The 24,643-nt window shown below is 52.5% G+C and overlaps 2 protein-coding genes across 3 annotated transcripts; one reads left to right on the top strand and one right to left on the bottom strand.

Moving 5' to 3' along the window:
- Positions 1-1,603: 1,603 nt before the first annotated feature.
- Positions 1,604-14,225, bottom strand: COQ4 (coenzyme Q4). 2 transcript variants are annotated; one of them, XM_026514081.4, is made up of 7 exons: positions 13,606-14,206; positions 13,401-13,532; positions 12,205-12,301; positions 11,570-11,672; positions 6,354-6,483; positions 5,719-5,812; positions 1,604-5,206 (listed from the first exon to the last, which is right to left on the bottom strand). In XM_026514081.4, the coding sequence occupies exons 1-7, from the start codon at positions 13,673-13,675 to the stop codon at positions 5,032-5,034; spliced, it is 801 nt and encodes a 266-aa protein (XP_026369866.2). In that variant the 5' UTR covers positions 13,676-14,206; the 3' UTR covers positions 1,604-5,031. The 2 variants fall into 2 exon arrangements, with proteins under 2 accessions (XP_026369866.2, XP_057169769.1); XM_057313786.1 differs by lacking the exons at positions 5,719-5,812; positions 6,354-6,483 and having other exon boundaries at positions 13,606-14,225.
- TRUB2 (TruB pseudouridine synthase family member 2) lies at positions 13,992-23,958 on the top strand. The gene is made up of 8 exons (XM_026514077.4): positions 13,992-14,199; positions 14,541-14,672; positions 16,278-16,352; positions 17,486-17,547; positions 18,691-18,772; positions 20,851-20,923; positions 21,458-21,594; positions 22,351-23,958. Exons 1-8 carry the CDS (start codon positions 14,091-14,093, stop codon positions 22,701-22,703), a joined length of 1,023 nt encoding a protein of 340 aa, XP_026369862.3. The 5' UTR covers positions 13,992-14,090; the 3' UTR covers positions 22,704-23,958.
- The last annotated feature ends 685 nt before the right edge of the window (positions 23,959-24,643 follow it).

Here is a 24,643-nt window from a genome sequence, read left to right as displayed (position 1 = left end):
TCTGTAAGCAGTCGGGCGCACCTGGTGGTACAAAGGGCACGGATCTGAAGACCTGTACCTAACTGGCCTCTGATCGCTCTGGACCTTCCAGCAAATCAACTAGCTTTGAAGCCTACAACCAGATTGGCCATGCCACCTGCCAAGTCCTGGGTCATTGGCCAGCTTCCCAGTCGTGTGGCTCTGGGCCTCTGAAAACTTGGTTACTTGATAATCAAACATGTTGGGCATCTGCAATTGCCACTTATCCTTTTATTTTATTTGTTTAAAGATTTTATTTAGGTGCACTTGGGTGGTTCAGTTGGTTAAGCGACTGCTTTCGGCTTAGGTCATGATCCTGGAGTCACAGGATCTATTCCCACCCTGGGCTCCCTGCTCAGCAGGTAGTCTGCTTCTCCCTCTGACCCTCCCCTCTCTCATGCGCATGCTCTCTCTCTTTCTTTCTCATTCTCTCCCTCTCAAATAAAATCTTCATTTGCACGTGAGCAGGGGAGGAGCAAAGGGAGAGGGACGAGCCAGCGCTCTGCCCTGAGCTTGGAGCACAACGTGGCGCTTGAGCTCAAATCCCGAAATCCATGACCTGAGCGGAAATCAAGAGTCTGTCGCTCAACTGACTGAGCCACCCAGGCACCCCACTGCTTACCTTTAAATACATCCCCTAATTCCTTAGGCCAGGAAGACGTTCTTAAAAGGGGGAGGGGCAGTTTTCAGGGTCTAGTTATAGGGATTAAAAATGAAATTTTGGTCTGAGAAGTACTTGGACTTATTTCTTCCAGAGTATAGAGGGCATCCTTCTGGGGAACCTAGGTAAATTAAAGTGCCACCTCCCCCATTGCAATAACATTCAAGAGGCAGTGTGGTGCAGTGGTGATGGGCTTCTGCATCGGCGTCCGACGGATAGGGATCAGCTTCTCAGCTGAAAGTTCAAAGTTTCTATTTCTTATATATAAAAATGTGGACATACTACTAGTGTTCAAACCTCACAGAGTCTGAGTTAGTGTTTGACATATTTTATTTATTATTATAGTTTACAAGCTCGCTGACCACAAAGCACAGGCAAAATCTAGACATGAAGATTATCTCTGATTATGTCCACAGGGCTTAGCTTGATAAATGTTTGTTGAATGAATGACAGGGAGAGTGAACTGGAGGCTCTGACTTGATCCACGCCAGGATCCATGGGTATAAACATGATCATCACATTGTCTGCTGAGGTCATATACAACGTGGGCAAAGGAGAGTTTGGAAGATGGCGCTGGTGACCAGCCCCTCCCCCCAGCCAGGTCACAATGGTGAAGCCAAAGCAGTACTCCACCCAGATCCTGGGCCTGGCCTGGGGGAGAGATGTGAGGGGACACAGAGGTAATAACACAGTCTGTCTTCCAGTTGCTTACAATCTAGTTGGACACATAGAGAGGCAAGTGGAGGTAAGATCACTAAATGGGTTGCCCCTTACCAAGTGCTCACCATACTTTCGTCAACACCCACCACACGTTATTACAACTTGTCTTCTTTGCTTTCCAGTCAGGTACATCTGGGTTGCACCCCTAGTCCCACCTGAGGCACTGGGCAAATCACCTCTTCTCATGGAGCCTTGGTGTCTTCATTTTTTTTTTTTTAAGATTTTATTTTTAAGCACTCTCTACACCCAACGTAGGGTTTGAACTCACAACCCTAAGATCAAGAGTCCTATGCTCTACAGACTGAGTCAGCCAGGCGCCCACTCAGTGGCCTCGTTATAGAATGGGAATGCAGTCATCGGGGTCCCCGCCTCCCACGGCTGGGTACCAACGCAACAAGATGACTTGCATCAAGCTCGCAGCACAGGGCGGGCACGTCGAAGGCCCTCAGCTGCTGCAACCGCTCAGCTCCACGAGGGCGGCAATGCAGCTGCCTCCGTCACTGGGGGACCCCCAGCGTTTGGCCAACACTCAGAAGGTATTGGTGAAATAACCAGGGACGAGAGGGCTTGCGCATCGGGATACACCCGCGGGAGGGCCGGGTGGTGGGAAATGTGACTGGAAAGGTCTTTGTGTGCCAGGCTGAGGAGTTTATCCTGGGGGCAGGGAACCTGAGGGTTCCTAAGAAGGGCAGGAGCTGGGTGCTATCGTTTGTGGGACAGGCTGAGCTCAGGCTGACCTCACCGTGGGCTCCTTTCCACTGACATGTCCCCCATCTGCCCTGCATTAGAGAATTAACATCAGCACTTAAACCTCCAGACTTGCCACATGAGAGACCGACACTTGGACTCACTCCAAGGCACGGAAGTTCCCCAGGAGACTGCAGTGGTTTGGCGCCTGGCACACAGTGGATGCTTATCCTGTACATACATGATTACATTTGGCATTAGGAGCTCTGAACAACAGAAGTCCTCCCACTCCGGGTGCGTGCAGAATACATACCTCTGGCTTCATTGTGGACACGGTGACTTCAGATGCCTCAAAAGACCTTCCTGGCAAATGAGAGCTTCCACTTCCTAAACACGTATGCGCTAAGTCGCCACACATGCATAATGGCCCTGCTGTGGGATACGTATATGCTCTCCCCATGTCGCAGGCGAGGAGCCAGAGGCTCAAAGGGGTGACGGGACCACTGCGAGGGTGCTGTGCTGGGCAGGGGCAGGGCCGGGTCTGTCTGTCCTCAGAGCCTATGCCCCCAAACATTGCTCTGAGACCAGCTACAAATGGCTTTAATCAGGCAGAGGGAAAGGGAGCTTTCTCTGAGCCACAGGAGGACTCCAGACTTGGGCACCCCAGAACAAGCTAGACCACAGTCCAGCTGTGTGACTTGGGAGGACGCTCCCCAAACTGAGACCCAGGGTCTTCACCGTGAAGTGAGGCTGTTGTGGGGCTCTCTGCTCTGGGCTTAGCATACACTCCTTCAGCTAATGAAGCAGCAAGCCCCTACTGTGTGCCAAGCACCGTTCCCGGCAGTGAGGGGAAAGAACGAGGTTCCCTGTCCTGCTGGGGCTGACACAGAACTCATAAATAAATGAACAAATAAGATCATTTCAGAGTGGTTAAGTGCCAGAAAGAAAATAAGGTGACATGGTGTGGTGCGGCAAGGGGGAGGGCACTTCTTCAAGTGGGTGGTCAGGAAAGGCCTCTCCAAGAAGGTGCCATTTGAACGCAAATGTGAATGACAAGTAGTTGACCATGTGAGGACCAGGGGACAGAATGCTATTCCCAAAGATCAGAAGAAGGCCACCATGGTTTATTGAGATGAAGAATGGACGTTTCTAGGTAGAAGTTGGCAGGGACTTACGGGCTGTGGTAAGAACTAAGGAAGTGGTAACTATTGCCAGGAGAACTTTTCTTCCAATCATGAGGTGGTGGCAAAAATGCCACCCTAAGATCTGGAGACCAGACTCCCTTCCCAGCTAATCCTGATGCCCAGCGCCCACCTCTCCAATGCCATAAGGGCTCAGGGTCATTCAGGTACCAAGTGGCTGGAGCAGGTGAACCCCAGCTGGGCAGAGAAGGTATTCTGCGAGTTTGACCTTTTCCCCCAAACGTGGCACTGTTGACTTGTACTCACATGGGGGTAGGGCTGCCTGGACTCTGGAGAGCTGTGGAAACATGGCAGATCTGGAAAGGTGGCCTACACTACAAAGATGGATTAGGTCTGGAAAGCTCACCCCAACCTCGTCCTCTTTCTGCAGAAGCAAAGAGCTCAGGACAGGGCTTCCCTCTTGAAAAGGCCCTAGATCCAAGGTAGGCCTCCAGCCTCCCACCTCCATCACTGGGAGCCCTGGGCTGGGATGTGGCTGGCACAAGATGGGCTAGGCACCGGTGTGGCAATGTGGGGCAGGTTTCAGACAACCCCTGGTTCGAGTCCCGGCTCTGCTCCTGTTGCCTCATCAATAAAACAAAACAAGCAATACATCTCTGTGGGTTGTTGGAGGCATCAACGCAATAAGGCATCTCAATTGCTGAGGCACATAGTACAGCTATAAAACCGTAGCCCTTATGGAGAGGGAAACTGAGGCACAGGAAACCCAACCAGGAAGTCTTGTGGCCTCTGTTCTAGTTACTTCGGGCAATCCCTTGCCTATCTCTAGGCCTTAGTTGTCCTATCCACACAATGGTGAGCTGGCCCCCCAGAACTCTAAAGGCTCTGCCATCTTGAGAGTGTTTCTGGTTCTAAATCCCAAGACAGGGCTAGCCAGTCTTGCAGTGATACTTTCACCCTGCCTGTGCCCACTCCTTGGTCCTGACCCAAGGAAAATGCCTGGGGGCCAATCCAAAATGACCAGCAGCCTCACAGCTGGCTTCTCACCTGAGAACACACTAGGGATAATCGCTTTCTGCCCCTGGGGCCCTTTCTCTGAAGCCCTTCCAAAATCCTCACAGGAATCCTAGGAAGTGGGTGTTGGTTCTCTTCCCCTTTTACTGATGATGAAATGGGCTGAAAGGAGGGGAACAAACCTGCCGTAAATCCCTCTGCTGGAAAACAATGGAGGAATTAGGAATCTGAATCCCAGACTGACTTCAGACCAAACGACAGAAGATAAGTAGCCGAAGCTCAGGCTGGAGGGGATGTCTGCTCGTGCTCGAGGGCCCAAGGCTCCAAGAGCCCCGGGCAGCACTGGGCAAAGGCAGGAGAGCACACACTCGGTCTGACGGCAGACTTTATTCAGACAGTGGAGACTCGCCTGCCCCTTCTCAGGTCTTTGGAACTGGTGTAACCCTTCCTCCCGGACGACACCCAGCCTGGCACCCAGAAAACCCTCGTTGGCAGAGACGGGTGCAGAACAGGAGTCATGGACCTGAGACACCCCAGCACCAGGCTGGACGACTGATTCTCGCTCACACCCGGTGCTCTTTGGGCAGCTCTTGGCTCCCCTGGGAACCCCGCTGCACTGCCGGCTCCCTCCTGGAGGGGTCCTCAAAGCCACTCATCAGTGGTTATGACAAATTACGACAAATGACATCCAAAGGTCTGTGTTCAAAGAAAAGGAACCAAGGTAATGGCCAAAGAGTCCTCGGCTCCTAGAGCAGGTGTGTGTGTGGGGGGGGGGCAGCGGCTCAGGGCCTAGGCCGGGCCCCTGACGTGCACGGTGGGGGGCTCTGTGATGCCCAGCTCCTCCCGCAGAGCTAGCAGGGGCTGCTCCCAGCGCCGCTCGTAGTACAGGTTGAGGACACACGGGGCTCTGCGCCCATTCTGCACGGCCCACGGGATCAGCTCCGAAACCAGCACCTGCAGGCTCCTGAGGGGCAGCAGAGGAGAAAAGATGTGAGTTCCCCGGGGCCGGGCACGCCCTGTGCCCAGAAGTTCATGTGCATTTTCTCAGTCCTCACAAACACCTTAAAAAGAAGGTAGTTATTATCGCCATTAGCAGATGAGGAAACAGAAACTCAGTGAGGTAAAATCTGGTGCCCAAAGCCACACATTTTGAATACGCCAAAGCCCAGATTTAAATCAAAGGCTACCTAACTCCAGGAACTAGCACTGCATTTGGTACCCTACCCCCTCAACTCCATGTTCTGACTCAACACGGAGGCCCGGCCCAGGGTACCCTAGAGTCCTGTGAAACATCCAGGCTTCACTCATGGCCCTGGAGACCCAGCGCCAGGCCAGTTGCACCCTTCTGCCTCATTCTTACTACCCTGGCTTCCTGGAGAACCACTGGGGGGCTCAGGAAGGTTGAATGCTTGTCCCATTTCCTGGAGCCTGGCTCCTCTGGGCCCTCCCCCAACCCCTCGCTGCTTGAGAACTTACTGGGCACTGAGTCGGATTGGTCCAAAGAGGGCACCCAGGATGCACATGGGCAGGCCAGTCTGGACAGCCTCAAACCACTTCACCACGATCTCCCCTGGGGGGCAGGGTGAGGAATGGGGTGGGAGGTGAGAAGGGCCCAGGAGGAGAGGCCATGGTGTTCCTGGCAGAGCAGAGCAAAGCGTCTGCTCCTCTCTTGATCTCTACTGGGGTTGACCGTGCCCAGTCCTGGTCTAGGCTGGGCCTTGGAGCACTTGGCTTGGGGTGAAGGAGAGGGTCCAAGAAAGAACAGAAGGAGATAAGGGCTGGGAAGGAAGCTTGGGGTCAGGGTGCAGAGGACTCCAAAAGCCAGGCTGAGAAGTCCAGGGTGGTTCCTACAGGCCTTAGGGAGTTGCGGAGGGCTTCCGAGCAGAGAGCCCCAATGCCTGGGTGCTGCTCCGTCAGCTCAGGAACCACAGAGGCAGCGGGACGGAGAGGGGATGTGTGGCACAGACGCTACCACGATGCTCGGAAAGCAGAAAATGAGGCACTGAGCCGGCTGACTGGTGGGTGACAGACCCAGGTGGACAGGCCAGCTAGAACACCCTGCCCCACCCTGCCCATCCCCACTCTCAAGGTGGCTGGGGGCTACCACTCACCCAGGATGTTGGTGGGCATCCCCAGCAGGGTGTGGAGCATGTCGTGAACCTCCCGGTACCGCTGGATCACATAGGCTAGCTCCTCATCGTCCACGAATCGGGTGGGTGCGCGGGTATCTGGGGAGACCCTCTGACAACCATAAACCTCCCCTAGATCTCTTCCCAACTGTTCCCAAGGCCACACTGGCCAGCCTCTCCTTGACTGTCAACCACTCCCACCAGACTCATACCATGGACTGTTTCTGTCCGTACTTGCCAATAGGGGAGTCCTTGGGCAGGGAATATAGTGGCGCTGACATCCTCTTGGCCGACCCTGACTCACACATAAGGTCCAAGCCTGCTGGAATTTATGGCAGAGAAGCTCCTGGCAGTTGCGGGAAGTGACAGTTGTTTAAGGGGCTAAGGTTTCGGTTTTACAAGATGGAAGAGCTCTGAAGGCTGATTTTACAACAATGTGAATATATTTAACATGACTGAACTGTCCACTTAGAGATGGTTAAGATGACAACTTTTTTTTTCCTTTAAACTCTACCCCCAACATGGGGCTAGAACTCACAACCCTGAGATGAAGAGTCACACACTCTTCTGACTGAGCCAGCCAGGCACCCCTGAGATGGCAACTCTTATGTTATCTTATCTTACCCCATGGTATGTTGTTGTTTTTTTTTTAACTACAATTAGAAATAAAATGGGGAGAAAAGGAAAAAAGAAGCTTCCAAGGTCCCTGACACTTTCCTTTTTAAAGATTTAATTTTGGGGGGGGGGGCGCCTGGGTGGCTCAGTCGGTTGAGCATCTGCCTTCAGCTCAGGTCATGATCCTGGGGTCCTGGGATGGAGCCCAGCATCGGGCTCCCTGCTCAGTGGGGAGCCTGCTTCTGCTTCTCCCTCACCCAAATAAATAATATTTATATATTTGAGAGAGAGAGAGAGAGAGAGAGAGAGAGAGAGACACGGCTCATGCACACACATGGGAGGGGCATAGGGTGAGGGAGAATCCCAAGCAGACCTGTGCTGAGTGCAGATTCCGCCGCAAGGCTCGATCCCAGGACACTGAGATCACGACCTGAGCCAAAACCAAGAGTCAGATACTTGACTGACTGTGCCACCCAGGCGGCCCTAATTTTTTAAAGTAATCTCTATGCCCAACATGGGGCTTGAACTCATAACCCCAAGATCAAGAATTGCATGTTTCACCGACTAAGCCAGCCAGGCACCCCGGCCCCGATCCTTCACATGAGCTGCTCCTAGCCTAGGGTGCTCTCCCCCACCACCCGCAGCTTCACCTTGACAATTCCACCTGTCCTTTCTGACTCGCCTTAAGTGTCACCGCTGCAGGGAGGCTGTCTGTGACCTTCAGACTGCTCAGGTCTGTGTTAGGGCCTCTTGCAGGGTCCCGTACCTTGTACTGTGATACGCAGCGCATGTGCCCCTTTTGTAGATCTGGACTGTTCACTATGGCAGCCACTCAGCCCCGGTGGCCACTGAGCCTGGAAACGGGACAGTTCCAACCTAGCTATGCTGCAGTAGGCATAAAAGGCACACTGGGTTTCGAAGCCTTGGTATGAAGAACACAATGTGAAATCCCAGTAATTTAGAAATATCGATTACATGTTGAAATGATAGTATTTTCAGTACACTGGGTTAAATAAAATAGGTTATTAAAGTTAATTCCACCTGTTTCTTTTCGCTTTTACTGAAGTGGCTAACAGCAGACTGAAGCGACCTGTCGGCTTGTGGTCGCTTTCTGTGCGTGGCGCTGTAGTGGCCTTTTAGCTGCACACGGCTGCTGGCTGCTTTGTTCGCTGTTGTATCTCCAGGGGCTTTTCTGAGCCCAGGAAGGATGACAACTGTCCTTCTCTGACCCACCCACTGCCTCTCTCAGTCCTCAGCAGCATCCACGCAGAACGGGAGCAGCCAGTGTTCCTGTTCCCAAAGCATGGTCTCAGCCTGTCCAGAGACCAAAGGATTTGATGTCTTCATTGCTTTGGGGCTGCTGGCTCAGGGCCTTGGTCTGCGTCTGCGATCTCACTGGGTCCCAGTTCCCGATTTCTTCTCTAGGGCATTCTACATGCCATGTGAAGCTGAGGGTGATCACAGTGATAGCAACCGTGTTTACTGAGTACCTACTATGTGCCAGCACTGTATGAAGTCCTTTACATATATCATCATAAGGCATCGTCACGCCCATGGGGGCGGGGTAGGTACTTAGGAGCCTCAGATAAAGGTAAGAAAAATGAGGTTCAGAGAAATTAACTTGCCCAGTATCACACAGCTAATCAAGTGGCTGAATCAGGACTGGAAACAAAGTCTACTGGATTCCAAAGCCAGTAGCCTTAACATCCATTAATTACAAGCCCTGTAAGTGCCTTGGAGGATAAACATTAGGTCCCCTGACCTCAGATAAGCAGTAGGAGGCTCACAGAGGTCAAATGATTTGCCCAGGGCCATAAAGCGAGGAAGAGCGGCAGGATTCTAATGCAGGCTGCTCTTAACTCCAGAGCCCAGGCCCATAATCTTGATGCCACAAGATGACCAGACCCCCCTACCAAAGACAGCCTCAGGGAGAGTGGCCTCACCTTGAACTTCGATCTCAATCTCTGTTGGGACAAAGGTGTTCCTTCACATCCTGTGGGCTGCTGGTTTCAGTGCCCTGCAAGTGTCACAATCTCTATGGCTATTATCACAACTAGGGCTGCGACTGGGCAGGCTGCCCAGGGAGGCCCTGGCAGTCCCATCCCCTCCACAGCAACAAGATGAAAGGCTCTGGGGACTTCAGAAGAAGGCGGCCACCCTGATGGGTTTCCCACTGATGAAGTAACTTGCTGCCTGGTGAAAACTGAGGAGATGGTGGAAAACAGGGCAGGAGCAGGTGTCAGGAGAGTACGGGGAGCAGATCATTCTTTCAGGGACAAATCATCTTCTAGAGCGGTAGCTTCTCAACTGTCCACTGAGGGATGTCTGCCATGTCCATAGAGATCTGGGCTGTCATCACTTAGAGGGGGCGCTACTGGCATCTAGGGAGAGGGGCCAGGAATGCTGCTAACCATCCTGGAAAGCGCCGGGCAGCCCCTCCAAACAAAGAATTATCTGTTTCTGGGGCGCCAGGGTGGCTCAGGTGGTTAAGCATCTGCCTTCGACTTAGGCCATGATCTCAGGTTCCTGGGATCGAGTCCTGTGTTGGGCTCCCTGCTCAGCAGGGTCTGCTTCTCCTTCCCCCTTTCCCTCCCCCCAACTCGTGCTCTCTCGCAAATAAATTTTTAAAAATAAAAATAAAAATAAACAAAAAAGAATTATTTGGCCCAAAAAGTCAATAGTGAGAGCTGAGGCCGAGAAGCCTAGCTCTTGAGCAACCTGGAGTGGGCTGGAGAGCCACTTGACAGAGGGGATTTGATGGGGTATGTGTATACTGGGCGGAGGGGCTGGGACAGGGAAGGCGACCCAGCTGTTATTCTAAGGTCCTTTTATATAAATCAGGTCATGTTCCTATCCTGCTTGAAACCTTCAATGTTTTCTATTGCTCCTGTTACAAAACACAGACTTCTTCCCACAGCTGGCAGGGTCTGGGCCCACTCTCCTCCCAGCCACTGGCTGCCTCTCCTCCACTCACTCCTATATGGCCACGTTGGTCAGTTTTTCTTTTCTCTTTTCAGTTTTCCTTTTCTTTTTTGTTTTTTAAAGATTTTACTTATTTATTCGAGAGAGAGAGAGAGAGAGATAGAAAGCGCTTGCATGAGTGAGACAGTGAGACAGCACGAGCGGACAGGAGAGGCAGAGTAAGAAGCAGGCTCCCCGATGAGCAGGAAGTCCTATTCGGGGCTCGATCCCAGGACCCTGAGATGACCTGAGCCGAAGGCAGACACTTCACCCACTGAGCCACCCAGGCGCCCCGCCTTCCTTGTTTTAAACACACAGGCTCTCGCACTTGCCAGTACCCCTGTCCCTCCTCATCTCTCCTCAGGGCTGGCTCCTCCTCTTCTGCGTCTCCTCAGAGGAGCCTCCTGTGACCTCCCTATCGGAACTGGCACCTTCGACCCGCTTCCCTGTCCTCTCTCAGGATGTTGTTCTCACAGCACCATCCACTGGGATGGAAGCCCCACACAGGCCAGCTCTTTGCAGGTTTCATTCGCTGGATCTCAATTACTGAGAACAGTGTCGTACATTCCAAGTAGTCAATAAATATGTGACCTGAATTTTTATATGAAATGTTTTATTACTTGATTTCCTCCCCAAACCAGAATATTAGCGCCACAAGAGCAGGATTTTGTCTGTCTGGTTCACCATGCTATCCCCAGCACCTGGAACCATGGGTGGTACATGGCAGATCCTAAACACCTCAATGAGTTCCTCAGCAGTTGGGACTCTCCCCACCAGCTCCTGTCCTCCTTGCCTGGGGCAGAGAGGGCCACAACTTGTCATTCCCTGCGGACAGCACTGTCTCTAGAACACAGGGACATAATACAGCAGCTAAGAGCATGATCTGGGGACACCTGGCTGGCTCAGTTGGTGAAGCATGCAATTTCTTTTCTCCCCCTTTTTTTTTTTTTTTTAAGATTTTATTTATTTATTTGACAGAGAGAGACAGCCAGCGAGAGAGGGAACACAAGCAGGGGGAGTGGGAGAGGAAGAAGCAGGCTCTTAGCAGAGGAGCCTGATGCGGGGCTCGATCCCAGAACGCTGGGATCACGTCCTGAGCAGAAGGCAGACGCTTAACAACTGTGCCACCCAGGCGCCCCGAAGCATGCAATTTTTAATCTTGGGGTTGTGAGTTCAAGACCCACACTGGGTACAGAGACAGACTTAAAAATAAAATCTTTAAAAAAGAAAAAAAAAAGGCATGACATGAGTATGAATACTGGCTCCATTCATACTGGCTGTATGAAATCATCAAGTTGCTTAAGTGCTCTGAGCCTCATTCCTTCATCTACCAAAAGGGATAATAATAGGACATACTCGACAGGGAGGGTCAAGCATGAACTTTCCTGTTGGGAGGGTTCAGCAAGATCAGTATGAGCCTGGCAGCCGACACCCACTGAGCGGCTATGAGTTCCTGGCCCATTTGCCTGTCCCACAAAACCCGACAAAGCCTTGGCACAAGAGACAAAAAGCACACCTGCCCATGATGGCTAATCAGGACTCCTCCTTCCTCAGGACGTCACTCCCATGCCCTTCTCTGCCTTTCCTAGTGATTGCCAAATGCACAGAAGCTGGAAACTCACATTTACATCCAGGAAACGGAGATACTCTTGGCCAAGGGAGCCCTCAGGCAGACTACGGAGCTTATCCAGGTCCAGGGTGGACAGCGAGATCTGGGGACGCTCTCTGCAAGGCAGAAGGCAGGACTTAGGTACTGTGAGGGCAGCAGCAAAGGCAGGTGAGAGGTCCAGCTAGAGCAAGGGTGTGGGAGGTGAATGGGCCAGAGAGCAACAATAGGGCCACAAATCCTACAGCAGCTCCTGCTTCTGGCCAGGACGGTGGCAGGGACTGAGGAGACTACCACAAGATAAGGTCATGGTTCCTGCCTGCAGTGGCATCATCTAGGGAGCAAGCCCCAGGTGTGATCAGGGTACTCACAAAGGACGCTGCAGGGGTGGGGGTTATAGCTAGCCTGTTATGGGAGCTTAGGGAAGGCAGAGGGCCCTGTGGCGGGAACTGGGCTGAGGCCACCACACTGCACTACCCCCGGGTCATCATAGTGTGTCTGTGAATGGCACCCATGGAGTTGGGCAGTGCCCAGCATGCCCTCCACGGCCAGGGCATCAAGAAGAGCTCCCTAGGGGAACACAGTGTGACTCCAGAGAGATCAGGATCCCCAGAGAATGTCCCCAGTTCCCCAGGCACAGCTGGGACCTACTGCAGGATCTCGGCACCCTCTGGATCCTTTCTCATCTGGTCCCTGAGGCCCTTCAGGGCACGGTGTCCTGTGGTCTCCCCTAGAACTGCGACCATGTCTGAAAGGAAAGAAATGGCGACAAATGGAAGATATGATCGTAGGTAAGTTACTGGCCTGCGTCTGAGCCTGTCTCCTACATGATAAACCAAAATCCTAACTACCTCTTAGTTACAAGGAGTCCTGTTAAACATTTAGCAAATCACCTGGCACATGGCAGGGGCTCAATACATGTACCTACAGTCATTGTCATTGTTATTTATCTAATGGGCTGAGGTGGCTCTGGTTAGCAAAGTGTTCTAAAGAGTTTATAAATCACTTTTACACCCATTATTACATCAGAATATCATGCCTCCTTTGATTACAGGCTTAGATATCAGTGTGCTAGATTTGGGTTCAGGTGCAATTACTAAGTGAACTTATGCAAAATGCTTCACACTTCCAAGCCTCAGGGTGCTGATTTATGAAATGTGGAGAATACCTTTCTTACAGGGTTAATGTGAAAAATCAAGAATATCGTGCATATAAAACATTTAGTGCTGTGAGCAACCAGCATAAGGGCTCAGTGAGCAGTTAGCATTGTCATTTCTCTTAGTAGGAATAAATAATACCTTCCAGACTTAGAATCCTGAGAATGAGAAAAGCACTGTAGAACCCTAAGATGTTCCCGTCATACATCCAGCAAACATTTATTGAGCATCTGCTATGTGCCAGGCACAATCTAAAATATGCTGATAGAGTGCAACAGGGCAGTCAGGGTGTCCGACCTCATAAACTTTAATTTTCAGCGGGATGTTATAATTTGATGTATGTTATAACAAACGTTGTTTACATCTATTTAGTCCACGGGTTCTCAATGTGGCTGGACGACAGAATCTTCCGGTAGGTAGTTTATTTAAAAATGCTGTCCCTTCGGCCCCTCCCCTCCCCAAGCTCGGGCTGATTCGGACTGAGCTCAGGTTGGGACCCAGGCATCTGCATTTTTGTGAACCTTACGCGGGATGATGGGATGCAGCCAGTTTTGGGAACCCCGACCTAGTCTATTCTCCAGGAGACGGGTAAAGAGAGGTGGGCACCTGCCCAGGTTCCCCAGGCAAGGGCGCGCGCCGATCCCCCGCTGCCCTCCCGAAAGCGCCGGGCGCGGGCGCGGGCGACCTTACCGTGGCGGTACGGGTTATAGAGAGACATTCCGGCCGAGCCGGCGGCCAGCAGCGCCTTCTGCAGCGGGGAGGTGGGGATGTGCCCCGGGTAGAGCAGGCCAGCGCCATGGCGCACGCCTCGGAGCGGCACATCTATTGGGCAAGGAAAAGGCCGCGGTCAGACGAGCCTGGCGCCCCAGGCCTCCCTCCCGCCTCCACCACTTGCCTGCAGCCGGCCCTCGGCGGCCGCCGAGCGGGCGGAGAGGGCGCAGGGCCGAGCGCAGCAGCGTCGCCATGGCAGCCGGCACTCACCGGCGGCCGCGGGAGGGTGCGCGCGGAGGGCGGAGGCCGCAAACCTGTCCGGCCGCCGAGCGCCCCGAAGGGCCTTTGAAGGAGAAAAATCGTAGTTCGGACAGGAGAGGGCCCTATCGCTAAGTCTGAGAAGGAAATCCAAGCGACCTGTCTATCACCTACTTCCACCGAAGCAACACTCTCCCCACTTCCCCTCACTCCCAGAAAGAGTCCCCAAGTGGGACCCGGGCGTTACTTTCCACTCCTCCGCGCGTTTTCCCCGAGGCCAATAAGACAGGAACCTCTTCCGGCTGCGAAACATGGCGGCACCCATGGTCAGGACCATATTTGGGAGTGGGACCGTACGGCACTTCCGTTCAGGGGCGGCTGTTTCACCAGCCGGCGCCGCGGGCTTGGGGCATGGGGTCCCGCGGCCTGGCGCGGCTGCATGGGCTTTTCGCGGTCTACAAGCCCCCGGGGCTAAAATGGAAGCACCTGCGGGACACCGTGGAGTTGCAGCTTCTGAAGGGTGAGCGCCTCGAACCGATCCACGATCCGGCTCCGGTTCTCCGCTTCTGATGCTCCTGGCAAAATAAAGTCACGTGACCCAGTCCTCTGGGCAGAGCGCTTTCCTAATCTTGTAGTCTGTATACTCCCTTACTCCTCCCTTCGCCCTGCGCTCAGAGAGCTAAACCGTAGGGTCTGTTGTCCTAAGTGATAGAGTCAGAATTTGAACCCAAGCCTGTTTCTTAGCTGCCGCTATTCGCTACACCGTGGGCTTTCTCCTTTTCATCTCCGTACCTCTCTGTCCCACCTCCCCCAGGTGTTCGGACAGAATTGACCTGGTATCTTTTACCTTTGTGTATTCAGGTGTCAATGCTGGGAAGGCTCCTGCCCCCGAGCAGCGTGTTCGTTTCCTGCTGGGCCCCGTGGGAGACCGTGAAGAGAAGGCGCTTACTCTCACCGCCACGAGTGTGCCCACCCTCACCAACCATCCGCTGGGTAAGGCACATTCGGGCAGGGGCCTGGGTGTCACTTCCCAGGCAGCCTCTGCCGAGTCAGTGTCCCAGTCAGTGCTCAGACTCTTGTCCCAGATCCTTGAAGGGCCACAGTGGGGATGAAGAATTTGACTGGGAATTGGCAAATTTTCCTGGAAAGGGCCAAATAGCAAATATTTTAGGCTTTGCAGGCCCAGTTCTGCCATTGTAGTGCCAAGAACCTGTAGGCAATATGGAATGCAATGAGCCTGGCTGTGTTCTAATAAAATCTTATTTATGGAAAGTGACATTTGAGTTTCATATAATTTTCCTCTGTCACAAAATATTTTCTTGTTTTTTTGGAGATCATTAAAAATGAAAAAAAAAAAATTTAACCCATGGGCCATTAAAAAAACAGGCTTGATGATTTGGCCTGTGGCCTGTAGCTTGTTGACCCCTTTTAACTATTCTGGGCCTCAGATGGGAATTGAGACCCTCAGGTGGTCCTAAGGTGGGAGTTTGGGGCTCTTGGGAAAGAGTGACTTTCTTAGTCAACAAAACTGCCCAAGAATGAAACTAGTTGTAGTGAGCTCCCTGTCACTAGACAAGATTAGGAAGACTGAGGGGCTTGACCAGAAACCACTTAAAATCCCTTTGACAGTGATATTTAGTGACTCTACAGTGAAGCAATAACAAGTATGATGGACTGAAGATTTCTTCTCTACTAGGTACTGTGTTAAGCTTTTACCAAGTACCATTCCACTAAATCCTCATCACAACCCTGTGAGGCGGGTCCTGTTCTCATTTCACAAATGAGGAAGCTGAGCCTTAGTGTTGACATTAAGTAACATAGCCTGGATTCAGTGGGCGCTTAACCATCCTGTATCCTTCTCCCAGATACCTCTTGGTCTATAGAAGTGTATATGTTTCTGGCTCATTCTTACATGCAGTCTTTTTTTTTTTTTTTTTTTAATAGCGTTTTTGAGATATAATTGATACACAAAACCCCACATTTTAAAAATGTTTTTATTTTAATTTTTAAAACGTTTATTTATTTATTTGAGAGAGAGTGTGTAAGCAAGGGGAGGGGCAGAGGGAGAGGGAGAAGCAGATTCCCTGCTGAGCAAGGAGCCCAATGCAGGGCTCCATCCCAGGACCCTGGGATCAGGACCTGAACTGAAGACAGATGCTTAACCAACTGAGCCACCCAGGCATCCCTCACTAGTTATTTCCTGAGCACCTAGTGAGTTCTGGGCTCTAGGGTTAGAACTTGGGACCCAGGCCCCGCCTTCAGGAACTTACCACCTCCATTTTCTTACGGGGGTGCCCAGGACTCCCCTTCTGCCGCAGCTGAGTAGGGAAGTTGAGTCCCAGTGTTCTGCCCAGTCCCCTCAAAGCCTCTCACCAGAGGAAAGATGATAGGCAGGGTAACAAGCCCTTTTGCTGGGCCCAGGGAACTGAGGAAGTGGTTCTAGGCCCCAGATTCTGTGGTGGGGAAGCCTCAGAGTCCAACCTGATCCTGGTTTGGGCTCCATAAAGCTACATCCTAGGAATGAGACCATGATGCAGGCTAAAGTCATCCTGGAGGCTGGATTCATTGAAGAAAGGGACCTCATTTCTTTCTTTCTAGTCTGCGGACCAGCATTCACCAGCCTGAAGATTGGCGTGGGACACCGGCTGGATGCCCAAGCATCTGGGGTGCTTGGTAGGTGATGTGGTGAGCCCAGGGGTGCATAATACAGTCTTGGGAGAAGACCGGGGAACTACCATCGAACCCAGCCCACTTCCAGCCTGACTGCCATTTCCCGCCGCTGCCTTCCTCCCCTGATTCCTGCCCCGAGTCTGGTCAGCTGGTGGAAGGGTGCATATCACAATTGCCCACCTTTATCAAGTGATCCCTGCATGTGACATGCGGTACGAAGCCCTTCATGCACATGTTTTCACGACAACAACCTTATTAGGTAGATAGTTGATGATTGTTATGAAAAAAAGAAGGCTCCAGGAGCTTAGGTGACTCGGTCTGGGTCATGTGGCTAGTGAATGCCCCTGGTCCAGGGAGCAAAAAGTGTCATCACTTGTGTGGGGTAGCCGAGCGCACGACTCTGGCCCCACTGGCCAGGGTCTGAATGTCGCTGGAGCTGGACATACAAAGCCCTGAGTCATGAGCCATCTGTGTCCCCAGGCCACATCCTCCATGCACAGTAGTCACAGTCCCCTTGTCTCACTTCCTGGGGCACAGGCAGGCAGACATGATCTCATGCTCCCTCTCCCTGTCCTCCCTCCCCAGGAGTGAATGGAGGGTCATTCTGTCCTCCGGGCAGAGGGAGAAACAGCCCGGAAAAGGCAGGGAGTCCCCACAATGCCCCTTTATTGGGCCCTTCCTTTGTGCTCATTTCTTTCTATGCATTGCCTCAGTCTTCACAATACCCACAGGGATCAAGACAGTATCTTGTATCCCCATTTTACTGATGGGGAGCTTGAGGCCCAAGGAGGCTAATGGACATGCTTAGAGCCACCCCAGATTTGAGGGCAGGTCTGTGTGACTGGGCCACCGGTCTCTTTCTTTGGAGTGCATCAGAACCCCTTGGGGGCGCTTACTAAGGATCCGAGGCCCCTCCCCTCCATGAGTCAGAGTCAGTACAAATGGGTGGGCCCTGAAACCTGCTTTTTCATATCTACCCAGGGGAGCTCACTTGCTCCCTGTAGAAGCTGTCCTTGCCCTCTTGGCTGGCTTTAGCATCAGAGATGGAAATATTCTGGTGGTGGTTATGGGGGTTGGAGATCCCAGCGAAATGGGAAGGGGGAGCCAGGTGTGAGATCAGCCTGGGTGTCTTCCAGTGCTCGGCGTGGGACACGGACGCAGGCTCCTTACCAGCATGTACAATGCTCACCTCACCAAGGTATGGGGGTGCTGGGGACGGTTCGTTTAGCCCCTGGTCCTTTCCCTGGGGCTCACTGGCAGGAATCTGAAGCTGAGAGGACTCCATGGGGGAACACCCAGGCCAGCAGCCAGTATTGTTTCGTGGCCGTGTGCTGGGGGAGACTAAGGATAGCGTGGTAATGACCGCTGCCCTTACTACGTGCCGGTGGCTCTACGCTGAGCACTGCACCTGGACTCCCTCGTGGATGCCTCACAACGTCCCTGCAAAGTGGGATCTGCTGTTAACCCGCCTTACGGATGAGACCACTGAGGCACAGAGAGGGGATGTCATTTGCTCAGGGTCGTGCAGCCTGTAAGGAACGGAACTGCGGCTTGAACCTGGATCTGTCGGACCCCAGAGCCTGATCATGATACCACTCCATTCTCCCCCCAAGACTGAGCAGTGGGCATCACCGTCCAGGCACCAGGGAGCTTGCATCTGGCCTGGGGCCCTGGAGTCCGGCACCATGAGTGGGGACAGAGGTGCTGCGTTAGAGAGCCTCCAGTTTTAGTGGTTAAGAGCACGGATTCTGGAGCCAAACGGCTCCAGTTCAAAACCGGCTTCTGCCCCTCTGCCAGCTGCGGGTCCCTGGGTGGATTACTTAGCATCCTCCATTTCCTCGTCTGTAACATGGGCGAGAGAATAGTGGCTCTTCTGTAGGGTCACCCTGAAGGTTAAGTTAGTAACTACATGCACCGTACTTAGCACAGTCCCTGGCACGTGGTAAATGCTCCGTAAATTACTGTCACCGTTGGCATCATCGCTTCCTTGTGGCCGAGGCCGTTAGCTGCACAGATCCTATTTGGAGGCTGGGGAGAAGCCAGCAGGGTGCACTGGGAGGGGCCCGGCATGATAAGTTGTCAGGTCTGGCTGGAGAGGTGGGCAGCGCCCTTTGTGGGCAGGTGCTTGCTGTCATAGGGACGTCTGGTGCCCTTCCCTGGGGGGACAGTGGGGTGGCTGGGTGGGCCTGAATGCCTGGCTCCCTGAGTGGAGACCTGAGGACCCCCCCGCGACGTGCAGCCTGTCTAGCAGGTTGGGGGTGGGAGCTGCTGGGGGGCACCTCCGTCCTCAGTGCTGAGGACGAGCAGGAATTCTAACATCTTTCTCTCCCTGTCCTGGCAGGATTACACAGTACGTGGCCTCCTGGGCAAAGCCACAGATGACTTCTGTGAGGATGGGCGGCTGGTGGAGAAGTCAACATATGGTGAGAGCCCGCAGGAGCCCAGGGCGGTGGGAGGAGAGCAGCCGTGGCTGCCTTTGCGTTTGCTCTCCCTTCCTCTCCCTGCTCAGCCCCGTGCAGGCCATGCAGCCCTCAGTGACTCCAACACACTAAGTTTGGGCTGGCTATAGGAGGCTTTGGGGACATCATTCTGTCTTCCAGGTACAATTGCCCTGTGCTCCCCCTGTGCCTCCCCACCTGGCATAAATGGCACCTCAGGGAAGCTCCTCTAACCCCCAGATGACCTAGATGGACTCTCAGAACAGTAATCAACTGATAATTAGTGATGGATGGAGAGGTAGATGGGGGGTAGGTAGGTGGATGGATGGTTGGATGGCTCGTTCTTCACTTCTTACCCTCCCTATGTTCTAGCACTTTCCATAAGATCTATTACGTTTTCTTCTTTGACAGATGTTTTTGGGCACCAGCCATGTGCCAGGCTCTTGGTGAATCAGAGGGGGTCCCCAATCTCGGTGAACTCAGTCTAGCAGGGAGGGCAAATGCGCACCTCTATGTCTTCTGGGCCGGATGAAGACCGTGGCAGAGTAGCACTATATAATCTGGATATGTGGGTGTGTCAGCATACGAAACATGTCCAAAGGCAGTTACCACCTTGACACTCTGGTAGGGAGGAAGCCGGAATTTGGAGGAGGGGAGATGCTTGCTAATGCTGATCTAAGTTTCTTTCTTTCTTTTTTCTTTTTTAAAAGATTTTATTTATTTATTTGAGAGAGAGAGAATGTGCATGCAGGGAGAAGGGGCAGAGGGAAAAGATCTTAAGCTGTCTCCACACTGAGTGGGGAGCCTGGCACAGGGCTTGATTCCACGATCCTGAGATCATGACCTCAGCAGAAATCAAGAGGTGGATGCTTAACCCACGGAGCCACCCAGGTGCCCCCTGATCTAAATTTCTTAAAGAAGAGAGGTGCCTTCTTAAGATCCTCTCCCTCTGCCCCTTTCCCCTGTGTGCACGTGTATGCACATGCTCTCTCTCTCAAATAAAATAAGTCTTTAAAAAGTAAATAAATAAATTTCTTAAAGAAGATTCGTATGTCAATTACATAACTAAAAAATAATGTTAAAACCAAAGCAAATTAAAGATTTAAACAAAATTTCATCAGAGAGAGAGAAAGAGAGCACAAGCAGGGGGAGCTGCAGGCAGAGGGAGAAGTAGGCTCCCCACTGAGCAGGGAGCCTGATGTGGGGCTTGATCCCAGGACCCTGGGACCATGGCCCGAGCTGAAGGCAGACGCTTCACCGACTGAGCCACCCAGACCAAAACAAATTAAATGCGGGAAAGAGACCCAGGTGCAGAGCAGCAGGAGGCAGGAGAAAGAAGTGACAAGCTCCCGGAGGGCTTCCTGGAGGAGGCTGCATTTGAGCTGGGCTGTAAAGGAGAAGGGAAGAGACAGTGGTGGGTACATTTCAGATAAGACAAGAGCATGAAGAAAGCCAGACAGAGGGGATAAGAGGCCTAGGCCCTTCCAAGCTGGCAGGCCTTTGGTCACCACACCTATGCCCAGAACTCTGGCCTTTGGAGCCAGAAATTGGCACCTGCCGCACTGGACCCCAGGATCAGCCTCCTAGCAGTTTGTGAGCATACCCAGGCTTAGCAGCTGCCTGCCCAAGTCACTTGGTGGGACCAGCAGGCAGAGCCGCTCCCTCTTGCCATCTGTGTCTGTGTTCAGACAGATGGCACTCTCCCTCCCAGGGTCCCTGGCATAAAAAAAAAACCCAGATTAGGGCTCAGGGGACCTGGCTTAGAATATTGGATAAGTCATATTACAGCTTTGAGCCTCATTTCCAGAAGAAACTGTTCTTAACTTGGAGTCTATGAGCCCCTTAAAAATGTCCTCACAATGCTGAGTTCAGGCCTAACTTTCTGAGAAGAGAGTCCTGGGCTTTCATAAGAGTCTCAAAGGACTCTCCACCCCCTAACTGGGAGCCCTGGGACCAGAGGATGCTCTGGGATTCCTGCAGGTTCCGAGGATGGGGCTGGTTTGTCAGTGTGTTGCACGTCCTCAGCGGGCACTTATGTCCTGACCATCCCCTGGCTTTTCCAGACCATGTGACCAGAGAGAAGCTGGACCGAATCCTGGCCCTGATTCAAGGTTCCCATCAGAAGGCCCTGGTGATGTAAGTGGAGCCCAATCCTCACTTTCCTGAAGGGCGCTCTTGAGGAAGTGCTGGAAGAGTAAGAAGTGCCCACTGGGCTCCCTGTAGGCTCCGCCCACCCTGGGGCAGATTCCATGGACCTTCTTTTTCAAGCCCGAAAGCAGACATGAACCAGCCCTTCCTTCCACAGCACTCAGGAGCGTTTCTTTGTGCCAGGCCAGCTCCTGGGGAGACCAAGGGGGAACAGGAGACCCCAGCTAGCCTTAGTGGGAGTATATGATTTAGTGGAGAGGAAAGCCTGGAACCCACATCATATGATCTAGGGGCAGGGGGCAGGAGCAGGCAGCATGTGCTTGACCGGAAGCTAGGGAGACTGCAGAGGTGGGCAGAGCCTGCATTTAGGGATTAGAGGGGCCAGAGAAAAAGGCAGCTGGAGGGGCAGGGAAGATGGAAAGTGAAAGAAGAGCTTCAGGAAAGCTCTTCATGAGTGGGGCAGGGCCAGGGGTAAACTGGACCCAGCTCCCCATCCCACGCCAGCCCCCTTCTGATCCCCAGGTACTCCGACCTGGACTTGCAGACCCAGGAGGCCTACGATATGGCTGTGAGAGGCTTGATTCGGCCCATGGGCAAGTCCCCGATGTTGGTAACAGGCATCCGATGTGTCTCCTTCGCGCCTCCAGAATTCCTCTTAGGTGAGTTGCCCCAGGAAGTTGGAGCAGTGAGATGGGGCTCCTGGGTTTAGGGAGCCACTGTGGAATGCGCTTCCAGAGGCCGGCACATGCCAGCCCTGATCTCTGCTGGCTAAGGCACCAGGGGCCAGCTTCCTTCTCAGCCCGGGACTGAACTTGGCCCATCGCACAGATCAAATCCTGTCCTGTCTGCTGCCAAGTTACGCTCTGAAGCCAGACCTTAGCGAGCAAGTTATACTCCGTGGTTCCTTTCCAGTGCCTCAGAGTGTTCCAAGTTGCAGTGGGCCATCAGACAGCACCCTCACCTCCCCGGTCCCACCCTATTTCGGCCCCTCCCTCCCTTCGCTCTTCTCCTACTAACGAGGGCTCCTTGAGTGCGGACCAGGACTCTCCCAATGATAAGCACCTTATGTACATTATCTCTTAAGATGCCTCACAACCACCCATTTTACAGATGAGCCTTAATTCTTAGACTAGGGAGCCTGCTGGAAGTTCACCTGCCCACAAATCTCCTGGGGGTCTTTGAAAAAGAGCAAACTCTGATTCTGCAGGTCTGGGTGGAGCCCCAGATTCTGCACATCTAATCAGCTTTCAGGGCTGGCCCTTGGGCTCCACTTTGAATAGCATAGCCTTGGAGAGCGAGCTAAGGTCTGCTGCTGAGGTTATCACACAGCCAAGAGGTATCACGGGTGTGGATCTAGATCAGCAGATACCAGAGGCCGTGCTCCCACCTTCGGGTCTGTTGTGTGTCCCCGGCAGAGGTGCAGTGCATGCACGAGACGCAGAAGCAGCTGCGAAGGCTGGTGCATGAGATCGGCCTGGAGCTGAAGACCACTGCTGTCTGCTCCCAAGTGCGGCGTACCCGGGATGGCTTTTTCACCCTAGACGATGCCCTCCTGAGGACCCAGTGGGACTTACACAGCATCCAGGATGCCATCCAGGCCGCAGCTCCCCGGGTGGCCGCGGAGCTGGAGAAGAGCTTGAGGCCAGGGCTGGGCACCCAGAGGCTTCCTGGTCCCGGCAGGCCCTGGGACTCGAGCTCTGCCTCGGGGCTGGAGAGCTGTGTGGGGACATTGAAAGGTCAGGTGGCTGGCGGGTCAGTGGATGGGTAAGATAAGAATTGTTGTGAGCTGGAACTGATAACTGTGTAGAAAGCAAGCATAGGGGAAGCTTTTCTACATGTGGCATAAAACTCTGAAACTGTAAGAAAGAAGACCAAGAAACTTGACCCAATTAAAAAGGAAAAACTTGCGTATGAGGAAAAGATGATAAACAAATGATAAGACAGATAAAAATACTTGTAATATATTTAAGAATGAATATCCAGGGGCCCCTGGGTGCTCCGTCAGTTAAGCTCAGGTCATGATCTCAGGGTTCTGGGATCGAGCCCCATATCGGGGCTCCCTGCTCAGTGGGGGTCTGCTTTTCCCTCTCGCTCTGCCCCCCCTGCTCATGTGTGGGTGCACATGCTGTGTCTCTCAAATAAGTAAAATCTTTTTAAAAAAGTAGTGGATATCCATAATATATAAAGAGCTCTTATAAAACAATAAGAAAAAGGTGAGAAATTTGGGCAAATGAGATGAATTCTTTGTGTATATATGAAAGGAAATCCAAATGGCTAATAAACCGGGAATGATGGTCAATCTCTCTAATAATGAAAGACACACAGATGAAACTGATACGACTTTTCCTTGCCTTTCCAAACAATAAAAAGAGAATGTCCAATATTGGTGACACTGTGAGAAAATGGGCCGTCTGTGCTATTGGTGGGAAGGTACAACTTTGCAGCCTTTTAGGAGTAACCCGGTAGTATGTGTCAAAATTAAAAATACTCCTGCCCTGTGACTCGGCAGTTACGGTTTTAGGGGTCTGTCTTCTGGCATAAGTTGCAGGCAGTAAAGGTACTTCGATGGTCACAGCTACAAGGTAATAGTGACAAACAGGAAAGGCCATTACCATCCATCAGTAAGGGACTGGTTAAATAATATGGGGCATAGGGCGTCAAAAGGCTCTATTCCAGGGGAGCCTGGCTGGCTCAGTTTGTAGAGCATGCAGTGCTTGATCTTGGGGTTGTGAGTTCGAGTCCTATGTTGGGTGTAGAGATTACATTAAAAAAAAAGGCTCTATTCTAATACCCTTGGGAAAATGATCAAAACCCAGTTTTGTGGGGGCGCCTGGGTGGCTCAGTGGGTTAAGTCTGCCTTTGGCTCAGGTCATGATGGGATTGAGCCCCGCATCGGGGCTGATTGAGCCTGATTCTCTGCCCCTCCTCTCTCTCTCTCTCTCTCTCTCTCTCTCTCTCTCTCTCGTGTGTGTACGCGCGTGTGCACTCTCTCTCGCAAAAATAAATAAAATCTTTAAAAACAATTTTTTTAGCCATTTTTTCCTGCCAGTTTGATTTTCCTAGGCTTTGGATACCTTGATCTGATCCCATGTGGATTGGGTGTGTTTTTGTTTTGTTTTGTTTTGTTTTTCGTTTGTTTGTTTTGGCCTGGCTCTCTTTTAACCTCTATCCATGTGGATGTTTTCCCGCTCAGAACATTTGGGCTAGAAGGAGCAAGTTGGCCTCTGGCTAAGGTTCCAGTCTGGGCCCTGAGGGGAAGCCCCGAACGTCTCTTGCCCCTGCCATCACCCTGGGAGAGGAGGCCCCAGCCAGCCCGGCTCGTCACCTGCATGTGGGGGCAGGACACAGCTCAGAGCAGTGCTGGCCGGGTGTGGCTCTGCTGGCTTCTGGCCGTGGGGCCTCAGAAGCTCAGCTCCCTCATATGTGACGTGGGAATAACGATTTTGCCTGCCTGCTGGGGTCGTAACAAGTGAAATCACGGTGAGGTGCTTGCCGCGGCGCCTCGCACGGAAGATCTGTGCTCCGTGTGAGCCGACCGCTTGCTGTGGCCACTTTCTACTGAACGGTGACCTGAAAGAGTTGTCACAGAGTCAGAGGTCTTCTGCCCATCACCTCCAGTTTATCTGGCAAAAAAATCAGCTGGGAACTTGACAAACACACTTCAGCCAGGTGATCAAGGTCAACCGCGACAGTGATAAGTCGCGTTGG

The sequence above is a fragment of the Ursus arctos genome, unplaced genomic scaffold (genome assembly GCF_023065955.2).
Source record: "Ursus arctos isolate Adak ecotype North America unplaced genomic scaffold, UrsArc2.0 scaffold_18, whole genome shotgun sequence".
NCBI classification, from domain to species: Eukaryota; Metazoa; Chordata; class Mammalia; order Carnivora; family Ursidae; genus Ursus; species Ursus arctos.
The sequence above is the reverse complement of the archived record's forward strand: the minus strand, read 5'-3'. Positions and strand labels throughout refer to the sequence as shown.

Excerpts from the sequence above, each read along its gene's own strand:
- COQ4 (XM_026514081.4), bottom strand. The coding sequence starts at position 13,675 with ATGGCGACGCTGCTGCGCTCGGCCCTGCGCCCTCTCCGCCCGCTCGGC. Across the intron at positions 6,484-11,569 it reads TCCGTTTCCTGGATGTAAAT|AGGGTCTCCCCAGATACCCG; the intron begins GTGAGTTTCCAG and ends TATGGTTGTCAG. Across the intron at positions 5,207-5,718 it reads CCAATCCGACTCAGTGCCCA|GAGCCTGCAGGTGCTGGTTT; the intron begins GTAAGTTCTCAA and ends GCTGCCCCTCAG.
- TRUB2 (XM_026514077.4), top strand. The coding sequence starts at position 14,091 with ATGGGGTCCCGCGGCCTGGCGCGGCTGCATGGGCTTTTCGCGGTCTAC. Across the intron at positions 14,673-16,277 it reads CCTCACCAACCATCCGCTGG|TCTGCGGACCAGCATTCACC; the intron begins GTAAGGCACATT and ends CTTTCTTTCTAG. Across the intron at positions 18,773-20,850 it reads GGTGGAGAAGTCAACATATG|ACCATGTGACCAGAGAGAAG; the intron begins GTGAGAGCCCGC and ends TGGCTTTTCCAG.